This window comes from Oncorhynchus nerka, linkage group LG4 (genome assembly GCF_034236695.1).
Source record: "Oncorhynchus nerka isolate Pitt River linkage group LG4, Oner_Uvic_2.0, whole genome shotgun sequence".
Taxonomy (NCBI): Eukaryota; Metazoa; Chordata; class Actinopteri; order Salmoniformes; family Salmonidae; genus Oncorhynchus; species Oncorhynchus nerka.
In genome coordinates, this window is record NC_088399.1 from 43,294,831 (window position 1) to 43,319,807 (window position 24,977).

General features: G+C 43.0%; 2 protein-coding genes across 2 annotated transcripts in view; both read left to right on the forward strand.

Annotated features, from left to right (window-relative positions):
* Positions 1–736: 736 nt before the first annotated feature.
* cfap53 (cilia and flagella associated protein 53) lies at positions 737–5,063 on the forward strand. Its single transcript, XM_029659069.2, has 8 exons — positions 737–1,242; positions 1,640–1,869; positions 1,975–2,148; positions 2,950–3,253; positions 3,363–3,581; positions 3,703–3,919; positions 4,086–4,188; positions 4,558–5,063. The coding sequence occupies exons 1-8, from the start codon at positions 1,168–1,170 to the stop codon at positions 4,799–4,801; spliced, it is 1,566 nt and encodes a 521-aa protein (XP_029514929.1). The 5' UTR covers positions 737–1,167; the 3' UTR covers positions 4,802–5,063.
* A 2,851-nt stretch (positions 5,064–7,914) lies between these two features.
* myo5b (myosin VB) overlaps positions 7,915–24,977 on the forward strand; it is an 85,825-nt gene continuing 68,762 nt past the window's right edge. The window contains exon 1 of the mRNA XM_029655243.2: positions 7,915–8,347. Coding sequence (XP_029511103.1) covers positions 8,321–8,347 — 27 coding nt within the window. The 5' untranslated portion in view covers positions 7,915–8,320. The remainder of the gene's footprint in view (positions 8,348–24,977) is intronic.

Here is a 24,977-nt window from a genome sequence, read left to right on the forward strand (position 1 = left end):
CCATAGCAGCACCCACCTGTAGCATGCGCTCCAGCAGGTATATCTCTCTGGTCACCCCCAAAACCAATTCCTCCTTTGGCCGCATCTCCTTCCAGTTCTCTGCTGCCAATGACTGGAACGAACTACAAAAATCTCTGAAACTGGAAACACTTATCTCCCTCACTAGCTTTAAGCACCAGCTGTCAGAGCAGCTCACAGATTACTGCACCTGTACATAGCCCATTTATAATTTAGCCCAAACAACTACCTCTTCCCATACTGTATTTATTTTGCTCCTTTGCACCCCATTATTTCTATTTCTACTTTGCACATTCTTTCACTGCCAATTTACCATTCCAGTGTTTTACTTGCTATATTGTATTTACTTCGCCACCATGGCCTTTTTTTGCCTTTACCTCCCTTATCTCACCTCATTTGCTCACATTGTATATAGACTTATTTTTCTATTGTATTATTGACTGTATGTTTGTTTTACTCCATGTGTAACTCTGTGTTGTTGTATGTGTCGAACTGCTTTGCTTTATCTTGGCCAGGTCGCAATTGTAAATGAGAACTTGTTCTCAACTCGCCTACCTGGTAAAATAAAGGTGAAAAAAAATGGTGCTCGACTGCCGTTGTAAGGTCAGAACGCTCAAACCCTACTCCTCGGGCCTAGCGTCCAGTGTGCGCTCCGAGAGCGAAACGCTCTGACTTTACAAACGGACAATGACAACGCTCTGAATTTACGAGCGGACTCTGGCACCCAAGGTTGGATTTAAGAACACACCCGAAGTCGTAAAATGTCTAACTAGTAATTTGTTACGCTAACTAGCTAGCAAGAGGTTGCATAGCAACAGCATCAACTTCCGGTAGACCGGCGAAGAGCTAGTACGCTCAAGTGAAAGGATACTGTTCCGTTTACAGTATACTAAAATTAACTTATAGTATGTAGTATATACTCATTAAATATGTAGAATACAGTATGTTAGTATGGGTATTCGAACACCGCGCCAGTGATCAACTCTTGCGGCATGTTTTGTAGTTGTCATGGTAACAATTTACTAGTTCCGTCAACAAAATCGCCGGAGAGACTCCTCGTCAAGGTCCATGAAACAGTTGGGAAACTTTGATGGGATGCAGGACAAATAGAAGTATCTGGCTGGGAAGAAGCTTGTTTTGTATCCAAGTATGTTGGCCAGTCAGACTAGAAATAAACCACAATGTCGCGAGTTTACGGGACCAACACCTCATTCAGTGGCTGTGGTAAGTTCAGCACAAACTCTGTGGCTAGTTAACGTTAGTATCCTACCTAGTAAGAAACCTACCGCAAGCTAACGTTAGCTAGCTAACGTTAATACGCGTCACTACATGTTGTACATTGCTAAACAAACGTATTGTTTTGTAAAATTAGAGAGTAAGCATATCTAGCAATTATTATTTTATTTTATTTTTTTCCTGACCCGAGTTGACCTGGGTAGGAAAACTGGCCCCTAGTTGTACTGTAGCCAGATAGATTCCCGTGTGACAGTTCTGTATAATGTTTTAGTTAAAGCAAATAACTACAGTAGGACCTGGAGTTTTCCTTGGCCAGGTCACTTGGTCAGGAGAACCTGCTGCCTCCCATAAACATAATTACTAAACCCTCACCAACCTTTTCCAGAGGGCAAGGTTCCCATCATCCAGGCCTCCAGACTACCTCATCCTGGAGAGAAGGAAACAGGAGGAGGCCCGGGACAAGGTGTTGGAGTTCACCAAGTACCAGAACACCTGTGACCTTAAGACGCGCTGGGAGAAGAACTCTGACCGGCGCATTGTGTTGGGAACCATTGAGAGACGGGTCAAAGATGCCATTGGGCAGTATCAGATGACCATCAATGAGAGGAGGGATAGGTCTGTGACAAATCTTTCGTTTGAGTTCCTATAACAGCTGATCATATTTTTTAATAGAGGTATTTCAATTGCTCCATGTCTGTCTATCACCCCTGTCTCCCTTAGACTGCATGATATGTTGGAGGCAGAGGAGAAGGAACTGCTGAGAGAAATGGAGACCAAGAAAGAGACAGTACTGGAGAGACAAGCCAAGATGCGAGAGAGAGCCAAGTTACTGCGAGAGAGGAGGGAGAGTGAAAGACTAAGTGTGGTTGAAGACAAGCTTGAACAGCTATTCAGGTAGAGAGAACACCTAAAGGGAGGTTCTACAAGACATTACATTTACATTTAAGTCATTTAGCAGACGCTCTTATCCAGAGCGACTTACAAATTGGTGCGTTCACCTTAAGACATCCAGTGGAACAGCCACTTTACAATAGTGCATCTAAATATTTTAAGGGGGGGTGAGAAGGATTACTTTATCCTATCCTAGGTATTCCTGAAAGAGGTGGGGTTTCAGGTGTCTCCGGAAGGTGGTGATTGACTCCGCTGTCCTGGCGTCGTGACGGAGTTTGTTCCACCATTGGGGGGCCAGAGCAGCGAACAGTTTTGACTGGGCTGCGCAGGAACTGTACTTCCTCAGTGGTAGGGAGGCGAGCAGGCCAGAGGTGGATGAACGCAGTGCCCTTGTTTGGGTGTAGGGCCTGATCAGAGCCTGGAGGTACTGAGGTGCCGTTCCCCTCACAGCTCCGTAGGCAAGCACCATGGTCTTGTAGCGGATGCGAGCTTCAACTGGAAGCCAGTGGAGAGAGCGGAGGAGCGGGGTGACGTGAGAGAACTTGGGAAGGTTGAACACCAGACGGGCTGCGGCGTTCTGGATGAGTTGTAGGGGTTTAATGGCACAGGCAGGGAGCCCAGCCAACAGCGAGTTGCAGTAATCCAGACGGGAGATGACAAGTGCCTGGATTAGGACCTGCGCTGCTTCCTGTGTGAGGCAGGGTCGTACTCTGCGGATGTTGTAGAGACAATGTTGCAGCTTTCTTTTCTATGTGTGTGTTCAAACCTCTATACAAATAGATTTTTTAAATGGACCAATTTCAGAGAGCAGAGTGAGGAGCTCCGGACTGAACAGACTCGGCGCAGGCAGGACGAAATTTGCACAGAGCGGGCTGCGCAGCTATGTACACGGCAGGTGACGCAGCGGCAGAAAGAGGAGGAGGAGCAGCTCTTTGCTCAGCTGTGGGAGAGCGACCGGCGAGCCAAGGAGGAGCGGGAGGGCCAGGATGCGCAGAGGCAACGCCAGAGTAATTTGCAGCAGCTGGTCTACCTGCGCGTCCAGATGGAGGCTGCCGAGCAGCAGAGAGAACAGGCCAAGCAGCTCAAAGAGGAAGAGGCCCTGCTACTGGTAGGCGAATTCAGCCTGTAACTGAGATGCTTCTCTCTGTGTCTGTGTGGGTTTCTGCTTTTGTGATCACTAATTGAGCCCTCTCTGTTTTTCTCTGTGTGTGTCCCAGAGGGAGCAGAGAGAGATGCTGCATCTGGAGGAGCAGAGAGAGCACCGTCATAAGCTCCAGGGTCAGGAGAGCCGGCGCAGGCTGCTCGACCACTCTCTGAGGCTGAAGATGAAGCGCCAGGCCAGGGAGCAGCAGGACGAGCTGGCCCTGGACATGAGCATGCTCGAGCAGCTGCTGACGGAGGAGAGAGATGAGAAACAGGGCAAGGTCACGAGGAAGGTGGGAAAGTGGAGTCGTATTAGCATGTTAAATTACCACATTGTCACTATTTGGCACACAAAGAAATCTTATGAAACTACAAGAGGCAGATGATAACTGACTGAGCGTGTGTGTACCACAGCTTGAACTGCGAGAGGAGCAGAGTAGGTACCAACAGTACCTGGCCGATCAGCTTGAGGAGCAGAAGAGACAGGAGGTGGAGACAGAGAAGCTGATCGAGGCAGAGCTAAAGCAGACCTGGGCCCGGAGGGCAGAGCAGTGTCACAAAGAGAAACAAGCCAGGGATAGGCTGATGAAGGATGTGATGGACACACGCCGCCTGCAGATCCAGGAGAAATGTAAGAAAGCGGAAGAGAGGGAAGCAGATCTGTCACTTGGGCAGGTCCTCTGTGACAGTGCAGTTGATTTACAGTTTACAATGAATCGTTTATATCACAAGTCATATTTTAAATGGGATGTGGTCTCATGGTGTGTGTGTGTGCTTGTGTATTTGTGCTTCTTTAGTGGATTTGAACAAGCAGAAACAGGCTCAGCTGGTCGAGGAGAGAGACGAGCTAAACAAAACCATACAGGAGAACAAACTGCTGGATGAGAGAGAGAAAACTCGGTATGTGTAACGGATGTGAAACGGCTAGCTAGTTAGCGGTGCTGCGCGCTAAATAGCGTTTCAATCGGTGACGTCACTTGCTCTGAGACCTTGAAGTAGTGGTTCCCCTTGCTCTGCAAGGGCCGCGGCTTTTGTGGAGCGATGGGTAACGATGCTTCGTGGGTGACTGTTGTTGATGTGTGCAGAGGGTCCCTGGTTCGCGCCCGGGTATGGGTGAGGGGACGGTATAAAGTTATACTGTTACATATGCATAGTGTAATCAAAGATTCTGACATGCGTCCTCTCACAGAAATACACAATCATTTGACCCTTTTTCACACACAGCAGTAGTCTTCACAATTAATACATATCTCTGCTTTCCTCTCCCAGTCTGAGACAGGGCTGTCAGGAGTTCCAGACAGACCTGCTGGCCCAGATGATGTACCAGCAGCAGTTGCGTGATGAGGGGAGATCTCAGACAGAGCAGGAGCACCAGCAAGGCCTGGTCTACCAGGAGCAGTACAACAGGAAGATGCAGGAGATCCTCTCCAGGCCTACCTCACACACCAGGGCTGTCCACCCCTTCAGGAGAACCTCTTCCACTAACCCACAGGGACAGTTTAGCTTAGAGTAACCTAGCATGTGAAGTAAAGCAAATGCATTTATGGCCTGGCTCGACAGGGAACACATACTTTCGTAATTCAGACAACATACACAAAAATGAATCTCTAAAAACCATACACCCACACGCCTGATCCTGTCTTACCTCACAAACATACATCTCCGGCAAGTGCTTTATGTGTAATCCTGTTAAGACAAATCCGAAATTAGCTGTCCCAAGTTTCTCAGAAAATGGCTAATGGATATTAAATGCAAATAAAATAAGTTGAATCATATTTTTGATTTCAGAAAATGTTTCCATTTTACTCCATGGCAGAGTGCTATATTTCAAACATGGATGGAGGATTTCCCCAGGAACAAAGCTGTTCATATTTTGTTCAGTAGGTAGCGCTGAAAATGTATTTTTTCAGTTCAATTTCAGGAACTCTTTATGAGCACGTTGTTGGTATATTAAATGTACCTAATTTAAGGATAAGTCGATTTTCAATTGAATAATATTACTGTGGAGGTGGAGGCCTGCCTGCATACACTTCAAGAAAGCAGTGTCTTTCTGGATTTCATTGCAATGTAATGTAATGTCACGTGATGGCAAACATAACGTTGTTGGATAATACAGGGATAAAGTCTGAAATACATTGTGTCATGAGCATAAGTTGCTTTCTCTGGATATAGTTACAGCAAGTGAAGGCAGAGAAAGATACAAGAAAAACTATCTTGTCGAGTGTGAAAGTGTGTGTGTGACATTTAAGATAATGCATCATGTGCTATATAAATCTACCAAGCGAAAATGAGATGTGCCTGTATTTAGCATGTTTAAATAAGGCATGATTTAGTGGTGCCAAAAATAAGAATTGGGCTAAAAGCTTATTGTATCACCCAACTCGACGAACTGGATTTTAGTGTCATACTGCCATTAAGTCTAGTATGCTTAGACTCATCGCATGGCAAATACCTGTAGGTAGTTGAGCAGGTGGTAGGAATTCAGTGGTTAGTCTGGCTGAGTTACCAGAACAGGTTGTTAGTGGCATGTCAAAGCATTGAGTCCTATTATCTCAGTGTCATTTCCCAAAGCAACCCATGGTGTTAGCCCCAACGTTAGGACCAACTGCTGTGGAATGAGGCATACGCAACTCTCCAAACGGATTGCTGTGGAAAATATTTCACAAGCACTAACTGAGTAATCTCTATCCTCTTTGTAACCGACTGTTCTAGGCCCATTTCATAATAACACAAGCCCTTTTCCTTACAAACCCTTTTCCTTATCTGTGCTAGTTATCAATACTACTGTAGTTCAATGTGACCTTCAGTGGAATGTATACAGTACAAATTGTAGAATGTTGAAAAATAATTGTGTATTCTTGTACAAGGCATGGATTGACATTTGGAAACCAAATGAGCAAATAGCACATTACCAGTCATTTTCCTTGTGACCTGTTCCATCTGTGATCTCTGTTCTCTTTATTAAAAAAAAAAAGATATATATTTCACCTTTATTTAACCAGGTAGGCTAGTTGAGAACAAGTTCTCATTTGCAATTGCGACCTGGCCAAAATAAAGCATTGCAATTCGACACATATAACAACACAGAGTTACACATGGAATAAACAAAACATACAGTCAATAATACAGTAGAAAAAAAGAAAAGAATAAGTCCATGTACAGTGAGTGCAAATGAGATAAGGGAGTTAAGGCAATAAATAGGCCATGGTGGCGAAGTAATTACAATATAGCAATTAAACACTGGAATGGTAGATGTGCAGAAGATGAATGTGCAAGTAGAGATACTGGGGTGCAAAGGAAGATGAATACAGTATGGGGATGAGGTAGATTGATGGGCTTATTACATATGGGCTATGTACAGGTGCAGTGATCTGTGAGCTGCTCTGACAGATGGTGCTTAAAGCTAGTGAGGGAGATATGAGTCTCCAGCTTCAGTGATTTTTGCAGCTCATTCCAGTCATTGGCAGCAGAGAACTGGAAGGAAAGGCGACCAAAGTAGGAATTGGCTTTGGGGGTGGCCAGTGAGATATACCTGCTGTAGTGTGTGCTACGAGTGGGTGCTGCTATGGTGACCAGTGAGCTGAGATAAGGTGGGGCTTTAATGAAAAAATAATTTTAATGGGTGGAATTTATTTTGACTGTGCCTGCATACTTTTCAGATTCCATATAGCAGCCTGGTAGGTGAAGTCAATCAACACCCCATACCTGCAGAAGGAGTGGTTTGGGAGTGTAGTCATGGCATGATATTGGAATGGATTTTTTTCTTCTTTCAAGCCTGCCTTCTGCTAAGGCTAAGGCTTAAATAGCCTACTGATAATAATGTATGATCAGAACAGTATGATCTGGAACATGGAATAATCACAGCTACCTCTGAATAGAGTAGCAGAATCTTCTACTACATACAGTATCTAAGGACTATAACGCCATAATGAAAAGGCAAGTGAAGGAACATAGCAACATAATGAAGAGACAAGAGGGGAAGATTGACCATGAACTTTACTGCAAGGTAACATACTACTGCTGTAGACCTACATGTTGTATTTTGTGATATTGTTGATCATAGTGGGACTAAATGCGGAACAGGATGTATAAATGATGCTGTGTTTTCTAAAGTCTAATTTCCCCAAATATTGTAACCTTGCAGCTGTCATGGACATAAAACTTCAAATTTTAAGCATGACATTTTTATAGGCTTCAGGTAACAGCCTAGTTCCTGTCACAGATTGTACTACTACAATCAAAGATAACACTCTGGCGTGTTAATGCTTGCCTTGAACTAAGATACTAGGTCCACCGAGTTCAGGAAATCATAGTCATTGATTATCCATACCTTTGCTTTTCAGAATGATTTTGTGGGGTGGAGCAAAAAGTTGCGTTAATTTCATTAAGATTCCCAAAATGTGCCAAGATAAATCATATAATAGCCATACATATAGGCGTATATTAGTAGTTTTCAACTTAAAATTATGACCTAACCCCATAATTGGACCTACCCCTCCACAGTCCACCATGGTATCCCCACTGTTAATGTTCGTTCTAATTTCGAGCTGGAATAAAATTGTAGTGCGCTGATGAGCCAGTTGGGGTCTCGTGCGGTACTTCGGTACAGCCTGAGCTATTGCCAGTCAACATGACTTGAGTCCATGGATACGACGGGGAGGATCTAAAGGGAAGCTATTGATAAACTATTTATAGTTTATGTATTTGCACTTATAACCTACTGGGGCTGGCTACCCATATCCAGTCGTCATTCGTTGGCGTTTTTCATTATTGAGTAAATAAGGGGGATCAAGCAACACTGAGTTGTTACGCAACTCATACACGTGAAGACACCTGCCGTTCGTGACCAGGAAAGGGGTCGGAAGTGGCTAACATATTTAACTCAACCCTGGACGACGACACTCGGGAATATGACGACGAATTCAACTTCTAATTAGATGAAAAAACTTTACGGGATTATCAACAATCATGAGATATTGTCATTTATAAAACGCTGCAGTTACTTTTCAGTTTTCGTTGATAGTGTTGGACCATGTCCGTAAACGAGTTATATTCAAAGGTGAGTGATTTGTACAGTAATTGATTCTTTATATACACGTCTTTCTCCAGTCCAGGTCCTTTTGTTATGGCATAATTATTGTGGCAACCTCTTGGGCCACCACATCTAAAGAGGGTGTAATTGTAGAATTCGCCATTGTAGCCAGTTTCCTGCTTGGATGGCATGTATTTTAATGCAGGCGTAATGACAAGTGTTCAGGAAGAAATCGAGCGCCAGCCATCCCAGTTCTGCTGGCTCGGATGTCATTGCAGCTTGTCTGACAGGTGCACGAGTAAGTTTAGTTTCGGTCTGGTATCGGTGTTCGGTTGTAGTTTACTGTTGTCTTCTATCCTTGTGAGCTACTGCTGGACCTAGTTGTGGCCATAATAGTAAAATCATACATTTTCAATACTGACTAGTCTTAAGATAAAATAACTTATGTTATCTTTATTAAAGGATAGTGAGTCAAAGCATTCATAATCTGATTGTACAGTATCTCCCAGGCGACAGTGAGTTTTGAACACGGGATAGATAATTGCAAACAAATTATACTGAAGCTGCTTTGTGAAGAGGGTCAAAAGAGGTGCTTTAATCATGGATTGATTGAATATTCTATTTCTGGTGGGAACATGCTTTATGCAGTAACACAGGCTTGTGCCCAATCCTCAAAAAGGGCTTTAGTTTTTGATATACCCCTACCCGAGGTATAACAAAGCGCAACCCCCCCCCCCCCCCATATCTCGAAGGTCTCTCATATATGAAATGGATGGTTGTACAAAAATATATAAAAAGGCAGCAGACTGCTTGGCATGGCAACACCAAGTATTTATTCCAAGTCACAAGCCTCTGAGGATCAATGAGGCAACTGGGAGGCTCCAACAACAGGAAAAATAATCTAACTCTGGACTCTGACACGTCTTCCTAGCTCTACAACTTGCCCCCACTGTGGTATAACTTGCACCTCCAGGATTGGGCTCTTAAATCACCTCCTTATCATTTAGAAGTGAGCTTTGATTCATTGCTAGTCTAATATGTCTGCCTGAATCTAACATGACCTTTTGCTGGCTCACTGCATTTCTGATGTTTATTGGGATGTTCTGGTGCACTCTTATCCTGTTTGGTTTGAGCTGGCACATTGCTTCTTCCAGACTTTCATGTCCACCATCCTGGCCATCTGCCTTGGAGTTGCTGTATATCTCGACTTGGTGACAGTTATGGTGTACCACACATAAACAAGCTCATAAGGCAGGTGTTCACTACAATGAACCGACACAACCTGACACTCATTGACAAGACATGCCATAAACCTATTGGGCCTTCACATGCCATCCTGGATCTCCCAGAACTGTCCATGATAGGCCCAATCCACTATCAGTCCTTCTCTCATGTAGTTACTAGAGACACACACCATGGAACTGGACTGCCACATGTCAGGAGGCCATTCAACAGCAAAAATGCCATCTGGACATTGCTGGCGTTCATTGTCCTCATATGTACCTACTGTATTTGTCTACCATCCATGGCTGGCCAAGCCATGTGATACCTGAACTGTACTCACTTGTGAAGAATGGCCTTTTATGCTGAGGTGAATCATGTTTTGGTCTGGGAAATCCCAACATCCCTTTAAGGACATATGTCATTTATGGCAAATGAGGAACCTTAGGATGGTAAAACTTGCTGTATGTGATCGTTTATGGTGGCTGGGGATTGACTATGAGAGTGGTCTTTGTGGGTCATGCTTAGTCTGCTCCACCTCCTCTGCAACCCTTATACTGTCCATCAAATCCCAGGGATCATCTTCAAATGTATATGTGTGTGGAGCTGTGCTATGTCCCTCACAACCAATGCTTCTTAGTCAAAGTCTATGTGGCACAGCGGTCTAAGACACAGCATCTCAGTGCAAGAGGCGTCACTACAGTACCTGGTTCGAATCCATGCTGTATCACATCTGGCCTTGATTGGGGGTTCCATAGGGCGGCGAACAATTGGCCCAGTGTCGTCCAGGTTAGGGTTTGGCTGGGGTAGGCTGTCATTGTAAATAACAATGTGTTCTTAACTGACTTGCCTAGTTAAAGGTTAAATAAGTTTAAAAAATAGCTACACTCTAACTGACCTCTAAATATAAGTCACCCTCACAGGTTCTGTCATTCTACATCTCCTGCTTGTTGTGCCCCAGTCGCTAGTCAATGCCAACCACCCACAGATAATATCGGCAAAATGATCATCCTACCTGACTTCCAAAGGAATATAAAGAAATATGTAGAACGTGACCTGCAGGATATTTTGCCACATTTAACATATAAAAAACCACACCCACAGGCCAATTAGGCATTGGAAAGATCTAAAGGCAAGTCTGTTTGTGACAGCCCTTTCACAGACTTTCACAACCAGACAACCAACCATTCCACTACTGGTGTATCCCCAGCAACATGTGGCTGGGATAAAATTCCAGTTAGTCAATGCAACTCTGGGATGTTGGCCTTCTAGGCAGAGTTGCAAAGAAAAAGCCATATCTCAGACTGGCCAAGAAAAAGATTAAGATGGGCAAAAGAACAGACACTGGACAGAGGAACTCTGCCTAGAAGGCCAGCATCCCATACTGTTTACGTTGAGACTGGTGTTTTGCGGGTACTATTTAATGAAGCTGCCAGTTGAGGACTTGTGAGGTGTCTGTTTCTCAAAGTAGACACTCTAATGTACTTGTCCTCTTGCTCAGTTGTGCATCGGGGCCTCCCACTCCTCTTTCTATTCTGGTTAGAGACAGTTTGCTCTGTTTTGTGAAGGGAGTAGTACAAGTCATTGTTTTCAGTTTCTTGGTAATTTCTTGCATGGAATAGCCTTAATTTCTCAGAACAAGAATAGCCTGACACGTTTCAGAAGAAAGTCGTTTGTTTCTGGACATTTTGAGCCTGTAATCGAACCAACAAATGCTGATACTCTAGATACTCAACTAGTCTAAAGAAGGCCAGTTGTAATTGCTTCTTTAATCAGACAACAGTTTTCAGCTGTGCTAACATAATTGAAAAAGGGTTTTCTAATGATCAATTAGCCTTTTAAAATGATAAACTTGGATTAGCTAACACAACGTGCCATTGGAACACAGGAGTGATGTTGCTGATAATGGGCCTCTGTATGCCTATGTAGATATTTTTTTTTTAAAGCAGCCGTTTCCAATTACAATAGTCATTTACAACATTAACAATGTCTACACTGTATTTCTGATCAATTCCATGTTATTTTAATGGACAAAAAAATGTGCTTTTCTTTCAAAAACAAGGACATTTCTACTGTATCTTTCCTATGCCGCTCTGTACCATCACTCATTCATATATCTTTATGTACATATCCCCCCTTACACTTTATCCCCTTACACTTGTGTCTATAAGGTAGTAGTTTTGGAATTGTTAGCTAGATTACTTGTTGGTTATTACTGAATTGTCGGAACTAGAAGCACAAGCATTTCTCTACACTCGCATTAACATCTGCTAACCATGTGTATGTGACAATTAAATTTTGATTTGAAGTGACTCCAAACTTTTGAACGGTAGTGTATACACTACTAGAGTAGCTGTTTTATTACGGTTGCTTTCCTGTTACTTGGTTACGATACTGTGTGATGTGTGTTGTGAAAGCTTGTTATTATATTTTAAGGTTTTGCCCCTTGTTGAAATGAATGAGATTAAAACATGAACACACATTGTGGCTATTGAAACACAACAGAGGCATGACAGTGCCACTCATTGTCATTGATAAACCAAGAGCCTTATGAAACCATTTCAAAGACAGAATAACACAATCAAAATGAACAAGGGCTATTTATATGGAGGCTAAGGTGTTTGAGTGTAATCAACATGTTGGCCATGTTGAATTCAGAATACAATTGATTCAAAATTAGGAATGAGGGTTGTAAACAATTGTGAATAAATGCCTCCCATTTACAAAATTCATATTTGCAGATGACTTAACCTTGATCAAATGTTATTATGGCAGCCATAATTCTATTTTTGGATTTGAGGCAAAATATAATCTGTGATTGCCCCTTTGACCTAATTGCAATCCTTTAAGGAACCTTGGACCCCAAAAGTTTGTATATTGATGTTTGTTGTTTTCCTTAGAGCCAATTACAATAGCCACAACATCAAAGAATGTGTAACTGTTTTTCTTTTTCAGGCAGGACCATACAGCAATGAATGAGAGCAAATTTGACTTGGAAAATGTTCCATTGAACAGCTACCAAAACGTGAAGTTTCATAAATCATAAATATTTGTATATGTGATATTGTTGTCTATTGTATCTCTGTGTGTTTACAGGTCTACATTTTACAAGATGCTTTAACATATGCTAATGTTTGTTTCGGTATGTAGGGCAGATAATTGTCTCCTTCTATTCCAAATTCTAGCAATATCAGAGTTTGCAGTACTGGGTTACATGAGTCACCCCCCCCCCTTAGCCAGGCAGGCATTATTCTTTACTGTTTGAGTGAAGGTGATGTCATAACATCTATCAATTAAACCACTTGCTATAAAATATTTGTATACAACCATCCATTTCATATATTTATAGGAGACCTTTAGAGATATGGAAAAATGTGGTTGTTTTGTTATACCTTGGGTAGGGTTATGTAAAACATTTTGGGGGCCTTCTCACTAGCCTATCTTCCAATACTGGGGGCCCACAGTTGAATGAACATGCAACAATAACTTGAACGGACACCATTACACACATTACAGACAATTGATGGGTTACTGGCCTACTCTGACATAGATTGTTGTGTAAAATTAGTACTTTGAATTTATACTTTGTATTTTGTTCCAATTGTTATGAAATATTATAGTTTTTTTGTGGTGTAGGCCTATGTGTTGATTCACCTAGAATATTTGTGTACACCACTGGAATGACTCATTTCAGGAAGAAACCTAGCCCAATGAAAGACACTAACTGCCTTCAGCGCCTCGTGACGATAGTGTCTTCTGGCCGGGGGAGTTTTTTTAAAAGCCCTGATGCTTGCTCTAAACATTAACACTCATCGCTTGCGGCACAGTTTTGGAAACATAAGGAACGTGTCTTTCACATCAGCGAGAAATAATTAAAGGGTTAGGGTTCCCACATGGCCATATTTCCATGTTACAGTGCTTCTTTCTGGGAAAACAGACGTAAGACTACCTGTGCTAATTAGCTATCTGCGTCTCTGAACACCTGTGTGCAAATGGAAGACAGACGCCACAAACGTGTTGTCACTGATAAATACTGTCTGCTGCAACAGTGTTAAAACAGTGTACAGTTAGTGTGTTTTGCATTTGTGAAATTATTTTGATGTGATGTGAAAGTAAAGGGATTTTATTTTTTTAGAACCGTACCGATATCGATTCACTTTTAAATTGAGTATTTGGCTGTTTTGGCTGCCAGAGCCAATTCATCTTTTAAACAGAACATGAAAGTTCCTTGGACTATAAGGAGTAACATTAGGCTCCTTTAGTCTAGAAGAAACCTAGCCAAACTATTGAGAAAGAGATGTCTTTTGAAGTGTGGAGTTGTACATTGCAGGTGTTATTGGCTAGAGAACAGAATCAGGTTACACACATTATTTGTCACTAATCCTCCATGACTCAAAATCTAGTTTCACATTCCTCTGCAGAAATGACAAAAAACAAAGCTGCATTGTTGTTTTATTTTAGAACTTTTGCATTTAGTTTAGGTGTTCCCTTTACTCAACTTTTGACTTGTTGAGTGAATGGCTGTTACAGTTCTCTGTCCAAACATATTGTTCTATTTATTTACTAGTTACTTCCCTCTGTCTCTCATTTGTTTACTCAGGGACAGACCAGTCAAACTTTGTCCCGTGAATAATTAACTTAGTCTGACAGATGTCAAACCTTTTTCTTCATGTTTTCCTTTGTGTATCGTTAGTAAAAATAGGACTTGTGACATCATTGTAAAACACTAAAGACACACCTGTAGGCATTGTCATCTGAGTATTTCTCCTCTCTAGTCATTCCTGCTCGGTGCTTTCATCCGTGACCTTTTACCTTGCATTGTGTGACATCTCTATGAAATATTCTACCCTGTCTGAATTATATTGTACAAGAAGATTCTTTGTCATAATTCTGTCTCGCTGGGCCAGTTCAAAGTCTTCTGATTAGGAATCCATTTAGCTTTTAGATTTAGTTTTGATACTGGATTGCAGTACAGTAACAGTCCTCAAATTGCACTCCTCAGTTAATAAGCTATTATCCTCCTGGTCCATCCTACTCACACTCTCTGCAGCCCCCCCCAACATGAAGCCCAGTAATCCAGAATAAAGACAAATCCTACGATTCCATCTGTTTTGTGATCAACGGCTGTACCAGCTGGCACACACATTCTTTTTTAGCTTACTATGTTGTGGTCAAAACACAGACGACACATGCTGAATCGATCTACTATCTACCTTGCATTATGTACATAACCTGTAGATGTTGTGATGTCATTGCAGACCTATAGTAATTAGGCCTTCCCTCTGACTGTGTGTTTGGTCTGCTGGTGGAATGTTGTTTCTTTGTGTTTAGTCAGGCTGTGGGCCTTCTAGAGCGGGATTATTTGGAGTCGCCACTAACCCCTTCCAGTTTGGGCCTTGGAGTGAATTTAGCCTAAACCTGCCCTCTGTTCAGAGTTTTTAGTGGATTCCCAAATCATGACAAATACCTACAGTTGAAGTCGGAAGTTTACATACACCTTCGCCAAATACATTTGAACTCAGTTTTTCACAATTCCTGACATTTAATCCTTGTAAAGATTCCCTGTTTTAGGTCAGTTAGGATCACCACTTTATATTAAGAATGTGAAATGTCAGAATAATAGTAGAGAATTATTTATTTCAGCATTTATTTATTTCATATTCCCAGTGGGTCAGAAGTTTACATACACTCAATTAGTATTTGGTAGCATTGCCTTTAAATTGTTTAACTTGGGTCAAACGTTTTGGGTAGCCTTCCACAAGCTTCCCAAAATAAGTTGTGTGAATTTTGGCCCATTCCTCCTGACAGAGCTGATGTAACTGAGTCAGGTTTGTAGGCCTCCTTGCTCGCACACACTTTTTCAGTTCTGCCCACAAATTTTCCATAGGATTGAGGTCAGGGCTTTGTGATGGCCATTCCAATACCCTGACTTTGTTGTCCTTAAGCCATTTTGCCACAACTTTGGAAGTATGCTTGGGGTCAATGTCCATTTGGAAGAGCCATTTGTGACCAAGCTTTAACTTCCTGACTGATGTTTTGAGATGTTGCTTCAATATATCCACCTCATTTTCCATCCTCCTGATGCCATCTATTTTGTGAAGTGCACCAGTCCCTCCTGCAGCAAAGCACCCCCACAACGTGATGCTGCCACCCCCATGCTTCACGGTTGGGATGGTATTCTTCGGCTCGCAAGCCTCCCCCATTTTCCTCCAAACATAGCGATGGTCATTATGGCCAAACAGTTATATTTTTGTTTCATCAGACCAGAGGACATTTCTCCAAAAAGTACCATCTTTGTCCCCATGAGCAGTTGCAAACCGTAGCCGTGGCTTCTTCCTTGCTGAGCGGCCTTTCAGGTTATGTCGATATAGGACTTGTTTTACTGTGGATATAGATACTTTTGTACCTGTTTCCTCCAGCGTTTCACAAGGTCCTTTGCTATTGTTCTGGGATTGATTTGCACTTTTCGCACCAAAGTACGTTCATCTCTAGGAGACAGAACGCGTTTCCTTCCTGAGCGGTATGACGGCTGTGTGGTCCCATGGTGTTTACTTGTGGAGGTCTGCAATTATTTTTCTGAGGTCTTGGCTGATTTCTTTTGATTTTCCCATGATGTCAAGCAAAGAGGCACTGAGGTTGAAGGTAGGCCTTGAAATACATCCACAGGTACACCTCCAATTGACTCAAATTATGTCAATTAGCCTATCAGAAGCTTCTAAAGCCATGACATCATTTTCTGGAATTTCCAAGCTGCTTCCAAGCACAGTCAACTTAGTGTATGTAAACTTCTGACCCACTGGAATTGTGATACAGTGAAATAATCTATCTGTAAACAATTGTTGGAAAAATGACTTGTCATGCACAAAGTAGATGTCCTAACCTACTTGCCAAAACTTTAGTTTGTTAACAAGAAATTTGTGGAGTGGTTGAAACACTTAGGTTGGCGTCATTAAAACCCGTTTATGTAAACTTCCGACTTCAACTGTATGTGTTAACATTCCTCTGAGGCCCACATTAAATCAAATCAAATCAAATCAAATTGTATTTGTCACATACACATGGTTAGCAGATGTTAATGCGAGTGTAGCGAAATGCTTGTGCTTCTAGTTCCGACAATGCAGTGATAACCAACAAGTAATCTAACTAACAATTCTAAAACTACTGTCTTATACACAGTGTAAGGGGATAAAGAATATGTACATAAGGATATATGAGTGAGTGATGGTACAGAGCAGCATACAGTAGATGGTATCGAGTACAGTATATACATATGAGATGAGTATGTAGACAAAGTAAACAAAGTGGCATAGTTAAAGTGGCTAGTGATACATGTATTACATAAGGATGATGTAGAGTACAGTATATACGTATGCATATGAGATGAATAATGTAGGGTAAGTAACATTATATAAGGTAGCATTGTTTAAAGTGGCTAGTGATATATTTACATAATTTCCCATCAATTCCCATTATTAAAGTGGCTGGAGTTGGGTCAGTGTCAATGACAGTGTGTTGGCAGCAGCCACTCAATGGTGGCTGTTTAACAGTCTGATAGCCTTGAGATAGAAGCTGTTTTTCAGTCTCTCAGTCCCAGCTTTGATGCACCTGTACTGACCTCGCCTTCTGGATGATAGCGGGGTGAACAGGCAGTGGTTCGGGTGGTTGATGTCCTTGATGATCTTTATGGCCTTCCTGTAACATCGGGTGGTGTAGGTGTCCTGGAGGGCAGGTAGTTTGCCCCCGGTGATGCGTTGTGCAGACCTCACTACCCTCTGGAGAGCCTTACGGTTGAGGGCGGAGCAGTTGCCGTACCAGGCGGTGATACAGCCCGCCAGGATGCTCTCGATTGTGCATCTGTAGAAGTTTGTGAGTGCTTTTGGTGACAAGCCGAATTTCTTCAGCCTCCTGAGGTTGAAGAGGCGCTGCTGCGCCTTCTTCACGACGCTGTCAGTGTGAGTGGACCAATTCAGTTTGTCTGTGATGTGTATGCCGAGGAACTTAAAACTTGCTACCCTCTCCACTACTGTTCCATCGATGTGGATAGGGGGTGTTCCCTCTGCTGTTTCCTGAAGTCCACAATCATCTCCTTAGTTTTGTTGACGTTGAGTGTGAGGTTATTTTCCTGACACCACACTCCGAGGGCCCTCACCTCCTCCCTGTAGGCCGTCTCGTCGTTGTTGGTAATCAAGCCTACCACTGTTGTGTCGTCCGCAAACTTGATGATTGAGTTGGAGGCGTGCGTGGCCACGCAGTCGTGGGTGAACAGGGAGTACAGGAGAGGGCTCAGAACGCACCCTTGTGGGGCCCCCGTGTTGAGGATCAGCGGGGAGGAGATGTTGTTGCCTACCCTCACCACCTGGGGCGGCCCGTCAGGAAGTCCAGTACCCAGTTGCACAGGGCGGGGTCGAGACCCAGGGTCTCGAGCTTGATGACGAGCTTGGAGGGTACTATGGTGTTGAATGCCGAGCTGTAGTCGATGAACAGCATTCTCACATAGGTATTCCTCTTGTCCAGGTGGGTTAGGGCAGTGTGCAGTGTGGTTGAGATTGCATCGTCTGTGGACCTATTTGGGCGGTAAGCAAATTGGAGTGGGTCTAGGGTGTCAGGTAGGGTGGAGGTGATATGGTCCTTGACTAGTCTCTCAAAGCACTTCATGATGACGGAAGTGAGTGCTACGGGGCGGTAGTCGTTTAGCTCAGTTACCTTAGCTTTCTTGGGAACAGGAACAATGGTGGCCCTCTTGAAGCATGTGGGAACAGCAGACTGGTATAGGGATTGATTGAATATGTCCGTAAACACACCGGCCAGCTGGTCTGCGCATGCTCTGAGGGCGCGGCTGGGGATGCCGTCTGGGCCTGCAGCCTTGCGAGGGTTAACACGTTTAAATGTCTTACTCACCTCGGCTGCAGTGAAGGAGAGACCGCATGTTTTCGTTGCAGGCCGTGTCAGTGGCACTGTATTGTCCTCAAAGCGGGCAAAAAAGTTATTTAGTCTGCCTGGGAGCAAGACATCCTGGTCCGTGACTGGGCTGGGTTTCTTCTTGTAGTCCGTGATTGACTGTAGACCCTGCCACATGCCTCTTGTGTCTGAGCCATTGAATTGAGATTCCACTTTGTCTCTGTACTGACGCTTAGCTTGTTTAATAGCCTTGCGGAGGGAATAGCTGCATTGTTTATATTCGGACATGTTACCAGACACCTTGCCCTGATTAAAAGCAGTGGTTCGCGCTTTCAGTTTCACGCGAATGCTGCCATCAATCCACGGTTTCTGGTTTGGGAATGTTTTTATCGTTGCTATGGGAACGACATCTTCGACAAACGTTCTAATGAACTTGCACACCGAATCAGCGTATTGGTCAATATTTTCATCTGACGCAATACGAAACATGTCCCAGTCCACGTGATGGAAGCAGTCTTGGAGTGTGGAGTCAGCTTGGTCTGACCAGCGTTGGACAGACCTCAGCGTGGGAGCCTCTTGTTTAAGTTTCTGCCTGTAGGCAGGGATCAACAAAATGGAGTCGTGGTCAGCTTTTCCGAAAGGGGGGCGGGGCAGGGCCTTATATGCGTCGCGGAAGTTAGAGTAACAATGATCCAAGGTTTTACCACCCCTGGTTGCGCAATCGATATGCTGATAAAATTTAGGGAGTCTTGTTTTCAGATTAGCTTTGTTAAAATCCCCAGCTACAATGAATGCAGCCTCCGGATAAATGGTTTGTTTATTTTTATTTTATTATCATTATCATTATTTCTCAATTGCTTGTATCCCAGCCTATTGGTAGGCCTATGTTTTTCCCATTTATCATTGCAATATTTGAATTGTTTGAACTCTCACCTCTCCACTTAATGTAGCAGTATTGACAAGTGCTTGTTGTTAAATGGCAGGAGTCAGCTAATGTTAAACATCTCCATTGCAAGATGTCAGGTGATGCTGTAATTCTACTCCATACATTGTTTATTAGACATGCCAGTGCAGTACTTTCCTTTCATAAACAGGTAATAGGGTGCTGTCAGTGAGCCACTTTCAGCGCCAACATATACGTTATCTTGCAGGCTATTCTAAAAAAAAATTCCATACATGCCCAAACAGACATTTCTTTACTCCAGACCCCAGTGTCCTAAACTCCTAAAGTATACGCTTGGATACTGTATGTAAGAGTAGGACTGAAACACGGACCCTGTATCGTAGTTGAAGGGAAGTTAACGGAGGAAGAAAATTGTACCATGAAGCAGGAAGTTGCTGTGATTCTCAGGAGTACAGCACATAGAGAAGCTGGTAAACAACAACCTTGGTTCTTCAGGGAATTGAGCTTAAAGCCAGGTGTGTGTCTGTGTGTTTGGTATGTGTGTTCCTCTCCCTGGGGATATATTGTCCCTCATAGGGCTTGTAACTGTAACATTACTCAGAAGCTTCACAGTAGAGTCGCTTGCCAGCCCACAAATGTCTGTCAGGGAGATACTAGTTGCATATAGCCTCAATCTCCTATGTAGGCTATTCTAAAAGGGCTCGATTCTGACTTGAGATACTGTAAGTAGACTTAACTTAACAGTGTTTCACATAAGTCCATGTTAAGTCAACTCAAGTCTGAATAGGGCCAAAAGTGATTAGCATTTTGTTTTGTGGTCAAATGCTACTGAAAAGGGTGACAGGTTTTTCACACCACATCTTTTGCATCATCAAGCATATCTCTTGATAATTATCTGCAGCTAGTCTGTTGCTTAGGAAAATGTGTCATGTCCTTTGTACAACAAAGCACTCCAGGAAAACCTTTATTCCACCTGCCTGCCTCATGATCATGCTAGCTGACATTCTCAGCATTTTTCCCCTAACACCTAAACGTTTCTCCTTGCTTCTGTCTTTAGAGCAGGTGTAATTAGCGCTCTCTTTTTCCGATAAACAGACAGGTCAAAGTTCCTGGAGGAAGGGATTATGGACGTGACTTCCTATTGGCAGCAGGTTTTCACCTGACGCAGTAATAATAGTCCTTGTGCTGACTGACACGCACATCCTAGCAGGGCGGGGCAATGGTAGCACTGGAGCGGAAGGATAGAACACCTGTACAGTAGCTAGCTCCATTCTCAGGGTTTGCATTTGACCTGTGTGTATTTACCTCAGCAGTTTATAAAGGGACTTTTACTGAAACCCGAGAGTAGTCTCTTCAGGTTGACCTCGTTTTCTCTCCTCACGACCCTTCACCAATTTATCCTATAGACAAGAAGAGGATAACTTTTCACCAACTGTTATAAAACCCATTTAATAGTTAACAAAAATGACAATGGAGTTTGAAGAAAAAATATTTTTTGCCGATAGACCAAAGGTTAGCCTAGCTGTAATTTTGATTTCATTTTTTAATCATTGCGATTGTTTGTAATAATATGGCCCACAAAACCTTTCAATGTTCTAGTCCGTGGATTAGTGGAACGTAAACGCCCCACAATGACAAAGCAAAAACTGTTTTTTGTTTTAGACAATTATTTTCCTACAACTTGATTGGAGTCCACCTGGGGTAAATTCAATTGATTGGACATGATTTGGAATGGCACACACCTCTCTATATCAGGTCCTACAGTTGACAGTGCATGTCAGAGCAAAAACCAAGCCATGAGGGCAAAATAATTGTCCGTAGAGCTCAGAGACAGGATTGTGTCGAGGCACAGATCTTGGGGACCTTCAATGCTGCAGAAATGTTTTGGTACCCTTCCCCAGAACACTGGCACCCATCATACATAAATGGAAGAAGTTTGGAACCACCAAGACACTTCCTAGGGCTGGCCGCCCGGTCAAACTGAGCAATGTCGGGAGAAGGGCCTTGGTCAGTGATGTGACCAATGACAGAGTTTGTCTATGGAGATGGGAGAACCTTCCCTTAGGACAACCATCTCTGCAGTGCTCCACCAATCAGGCCTTTATGGTAGAGTGGCCAGACGGAAGCCACTCCTTTAGTAAAAAGCACATCACAGCCCACTTGGAGTTTCCCAAAATGCACCATGAGAGTCAGACCATGAGAAACAAGATTCTCTGGTCTGATGAAACCAAGATTGAACTCTGGCCTGAACCAATTGTCACGTCTGGAGGAAACCTGGCCCCGTCCCTACGGTGAAACATGGTGGTGGCAGCATCATGCTGTGGGGATGTCTTTCAGCGGCTGGGACTGGGAGACTAGTAAGGATCGAGGGAAAGATTAATGAAGGAAAGTACAGAGATCATTGAAAACCTGCTTCAGAGCGCTCAGGAACTCAGACTGGGGCAAAGGTTCACCTTCCAACAGGACAACCCCCCCCTAAGCATACAGCCAAGACAATGCAGGGGGGACTTCGGAACAAGTCTTTGAATATCCTTGAGAGGCCCAGCCAGAGCCTGGACTTGAACCCGATCAAACATCTCTGAAGAGACCTGAAAATAGTTGTGCAGCGATGCTCCCCATCCAACCTGACAGAGCTTGAGAGGATCTGCAGAAAATAATTGGAGAAACTCTCCAAATACAGGTGTGCCAAGCTTGTGGTGTCATACTGAATAAGGCTGTAATTGCTGCCAAGGTGCTTCAACAAAGTACTAAATAAAGGGTCTGAATACTTATGTAAATGTTATGTTTCAGTTTTTTATTTTGAATAAAATTGCTAAAATTTCTAAACCTATTTTTGAATTGTCATTATGGGGTATTTGTGTGTAGTTTGATGGGGGGAAAAAACAATTATTATCAATGTTATAATAAAGCTGTAACATAACAAAATGTCTATGGGTCTGAATACTTTCTGAATGCACTGTATATAACATATTGGTTGCAAGAATTTTGTATAATAATTCAAATAAAAAATGTGAAGTTTTAAATCTGGCATCGTTTTGTGCACCGATGACATGTGCCAGTTTATCTACTACATTTTTTTACCACTACATCACTGGTTACGCTAGTGTTATAACCTCATGAGTTTAATCAGTCTTGTTGTAGGTTGGTTGACTGACGAGGATACGGGTAGTATCAGAAAGGCAAGGGGATTTTAAGACATTACGCAACAGCATGACTTCATCAGGGTCATAGGGGAAACCGGTAATGTAACTTTTTCCTCTGACGTTATTTTCTTCTCCTCTCCCTCATTTCCCTACTCGTCCCTCCAGCCCCCCTTACAGGTGTACTTCCACTAACTCCACCAGACCTGTCTGGATGCTTGTTTTATGTCTCCTTTCTTTACACTAGTAGTATTTGGTTGGACTACTACTGTATCTAATGTATTGTTGCCTCTTCTCACTGTTATAAATCAGATGCCTGAACTCTGATCTATCTATTAGATTTCCTTCTCTTATGTTCTACATATTTGACACAGAGCATAGGGTACTACCCCTATGACAATTGTCAGTCCATGGCCATAAGAGAGAGAACAAATACACGCACACACTAAAGACTGATTCTGAATGTTTCCTTGTCAAGATCATAAACATCCCTGTGTAACTCCTTTGTGTCTTGTCAGCCCATCTGCAAAGCAAGCAGGACCAACACTAAGCCTGATTGAATTGACCCAGCCGATGGTAATAAAAAATAAATATAAAGCAATTTCATTAGGTCTGTTGGAAAGTGTGATGGTGTGATCAGAGGGGGAGAAAGAGGCAGGGAGTGAGCGAGAGTAGGGCTCAGTTAGTTAGTAGTCAAAGCCAGTACTAAGTGAATTTAGGCTTATTATACCCTGTCATTACTGATCTTGTCTTTTGTACTCAACAATGAGGAATGGCATCACTTTTTTTGATGACCATGGGTGACATGGTTAGTCTTCTAAATAGCACGGATTGAACAAAAATGACAATATTACTCACAACAACAGCTGTCTGTGTACAGCAAATGTCACCCATTGTCTCTTAATGTGCTTATATCCAATACCTGTAGGGTAGTCAAAGCATTACCTGTCTGTGACTATTGTCCATCAGAAGGGACATGGAGATGCGGTCTTGGCTATGGATCTTTCCCAGTATAAATTATAGTGGCACGTTGGCCATGTAATGTTAATGTCTCCTATTATTTTGGCTGATGTCTGACTGCACAATCCAAACTTTTTTGCTGAGCAAACTGCTTCTTTGTGATTGAATTCTGATGAACTGTACCTGTCATCATAGAACTGTGGCCTATGATGCAGCACAAACTGCAAATCATGTCAGTTCCATTATCAAAGACATAAGGTCCTATTTGATCAAAATCGGGAACCATATTTCTTGGATAATGAGGAAATAACTTTCTGCCCAGCGAAGAAGCATTTTTTGAAGTTTACTTTCTTTTCACAGTGAGATGATTAGGATTGGATGAGAGGAGTGTAGAGGTAAACACTCAGCTGAGTGTCATTGAACTTGGCTTTCGAAACATGCTAGGGGCTCATTTCGTTACGATCAGAGTCTTCACTAAAGTTTCACCCACGCAGCGTTTGACATAGCAGAACAGACTAAATTCAAATGGCTGCCTCAAAAATATATATTTTTAAATAAGGTCACATTCATCAACAGTATATAATTGCAGATATCTGTAATGTAGTCTACTCTATCTGAACACCACCACCCTATCAAATCACAATTTATCACATGCTTTTTGTGAACAACAGGTGTAGACTAACAGTAAAATGCTTACTTACTGGCCCTTCCCAACAACGCAGAGAGAAAAATAATAAAGAGAACACAAGGAATAAATACACAATGAGTAGGAAACATGATTGATAATACGCTGTAGCAGCAGTGTGTGATGAGTCAGAGTTGGTTCAAAGGGGGGTCAATGCAAATAGTTGCAATTTGGTTAACTATTTAGCAGTCTTATGGCTTGGGGGTAGAAGCTGTTCAGAGTCCTGTTGGTTCCAGACTTGGTGCATCGGTGCCGCTTGCCGTTCGGTAGCAGAGAGAACAGTCAATGGTGGCTGGAGTCTTTGACCATATTTAGGGCCTCCCTCTGACACCGCCTTGTATAGAGGTTCTAGATGGCAGTGGGGCTCAGCCCAAGTGATGTACTGGGGCTTACGCACTACCCTCAGTAGCGCCTTGCGGTCGGATGCCAAGCAGTTGCCATACAAAGCAGTTATGCAGCCAGTCAAGATGCTCTCAATGGTGCCGCTGTAGAACCTTTTGAGGATCTGAGGGCCCATGCAAATTATTTTAATCTGTGGATCTGTTGGGTCGGTATGTGAATTGTAGTTGGTCCAGGGTGTCTGGGATGATGGTGTTGATGTGAGCAATGACCAGTCTTTCAAAGTATTTAATCGCTACATATGTGAGTGCTACAGGGCAAAAGTAATTTAGACTGGTTACCTTGGCGTTCTTGGGCAGAGGGACTATGGTGGTCTGCTTGAAACATGTAGGTATTACAGACCGGGCCAAGGAGAGGTTGAACATGTCAGAGAAGACCATTTTCGCTGGCATGCTCGGAGTACTCGGCGTCCTGGTAATCCATCTGGCCCCGCAGCCTTCTGAATGTTAA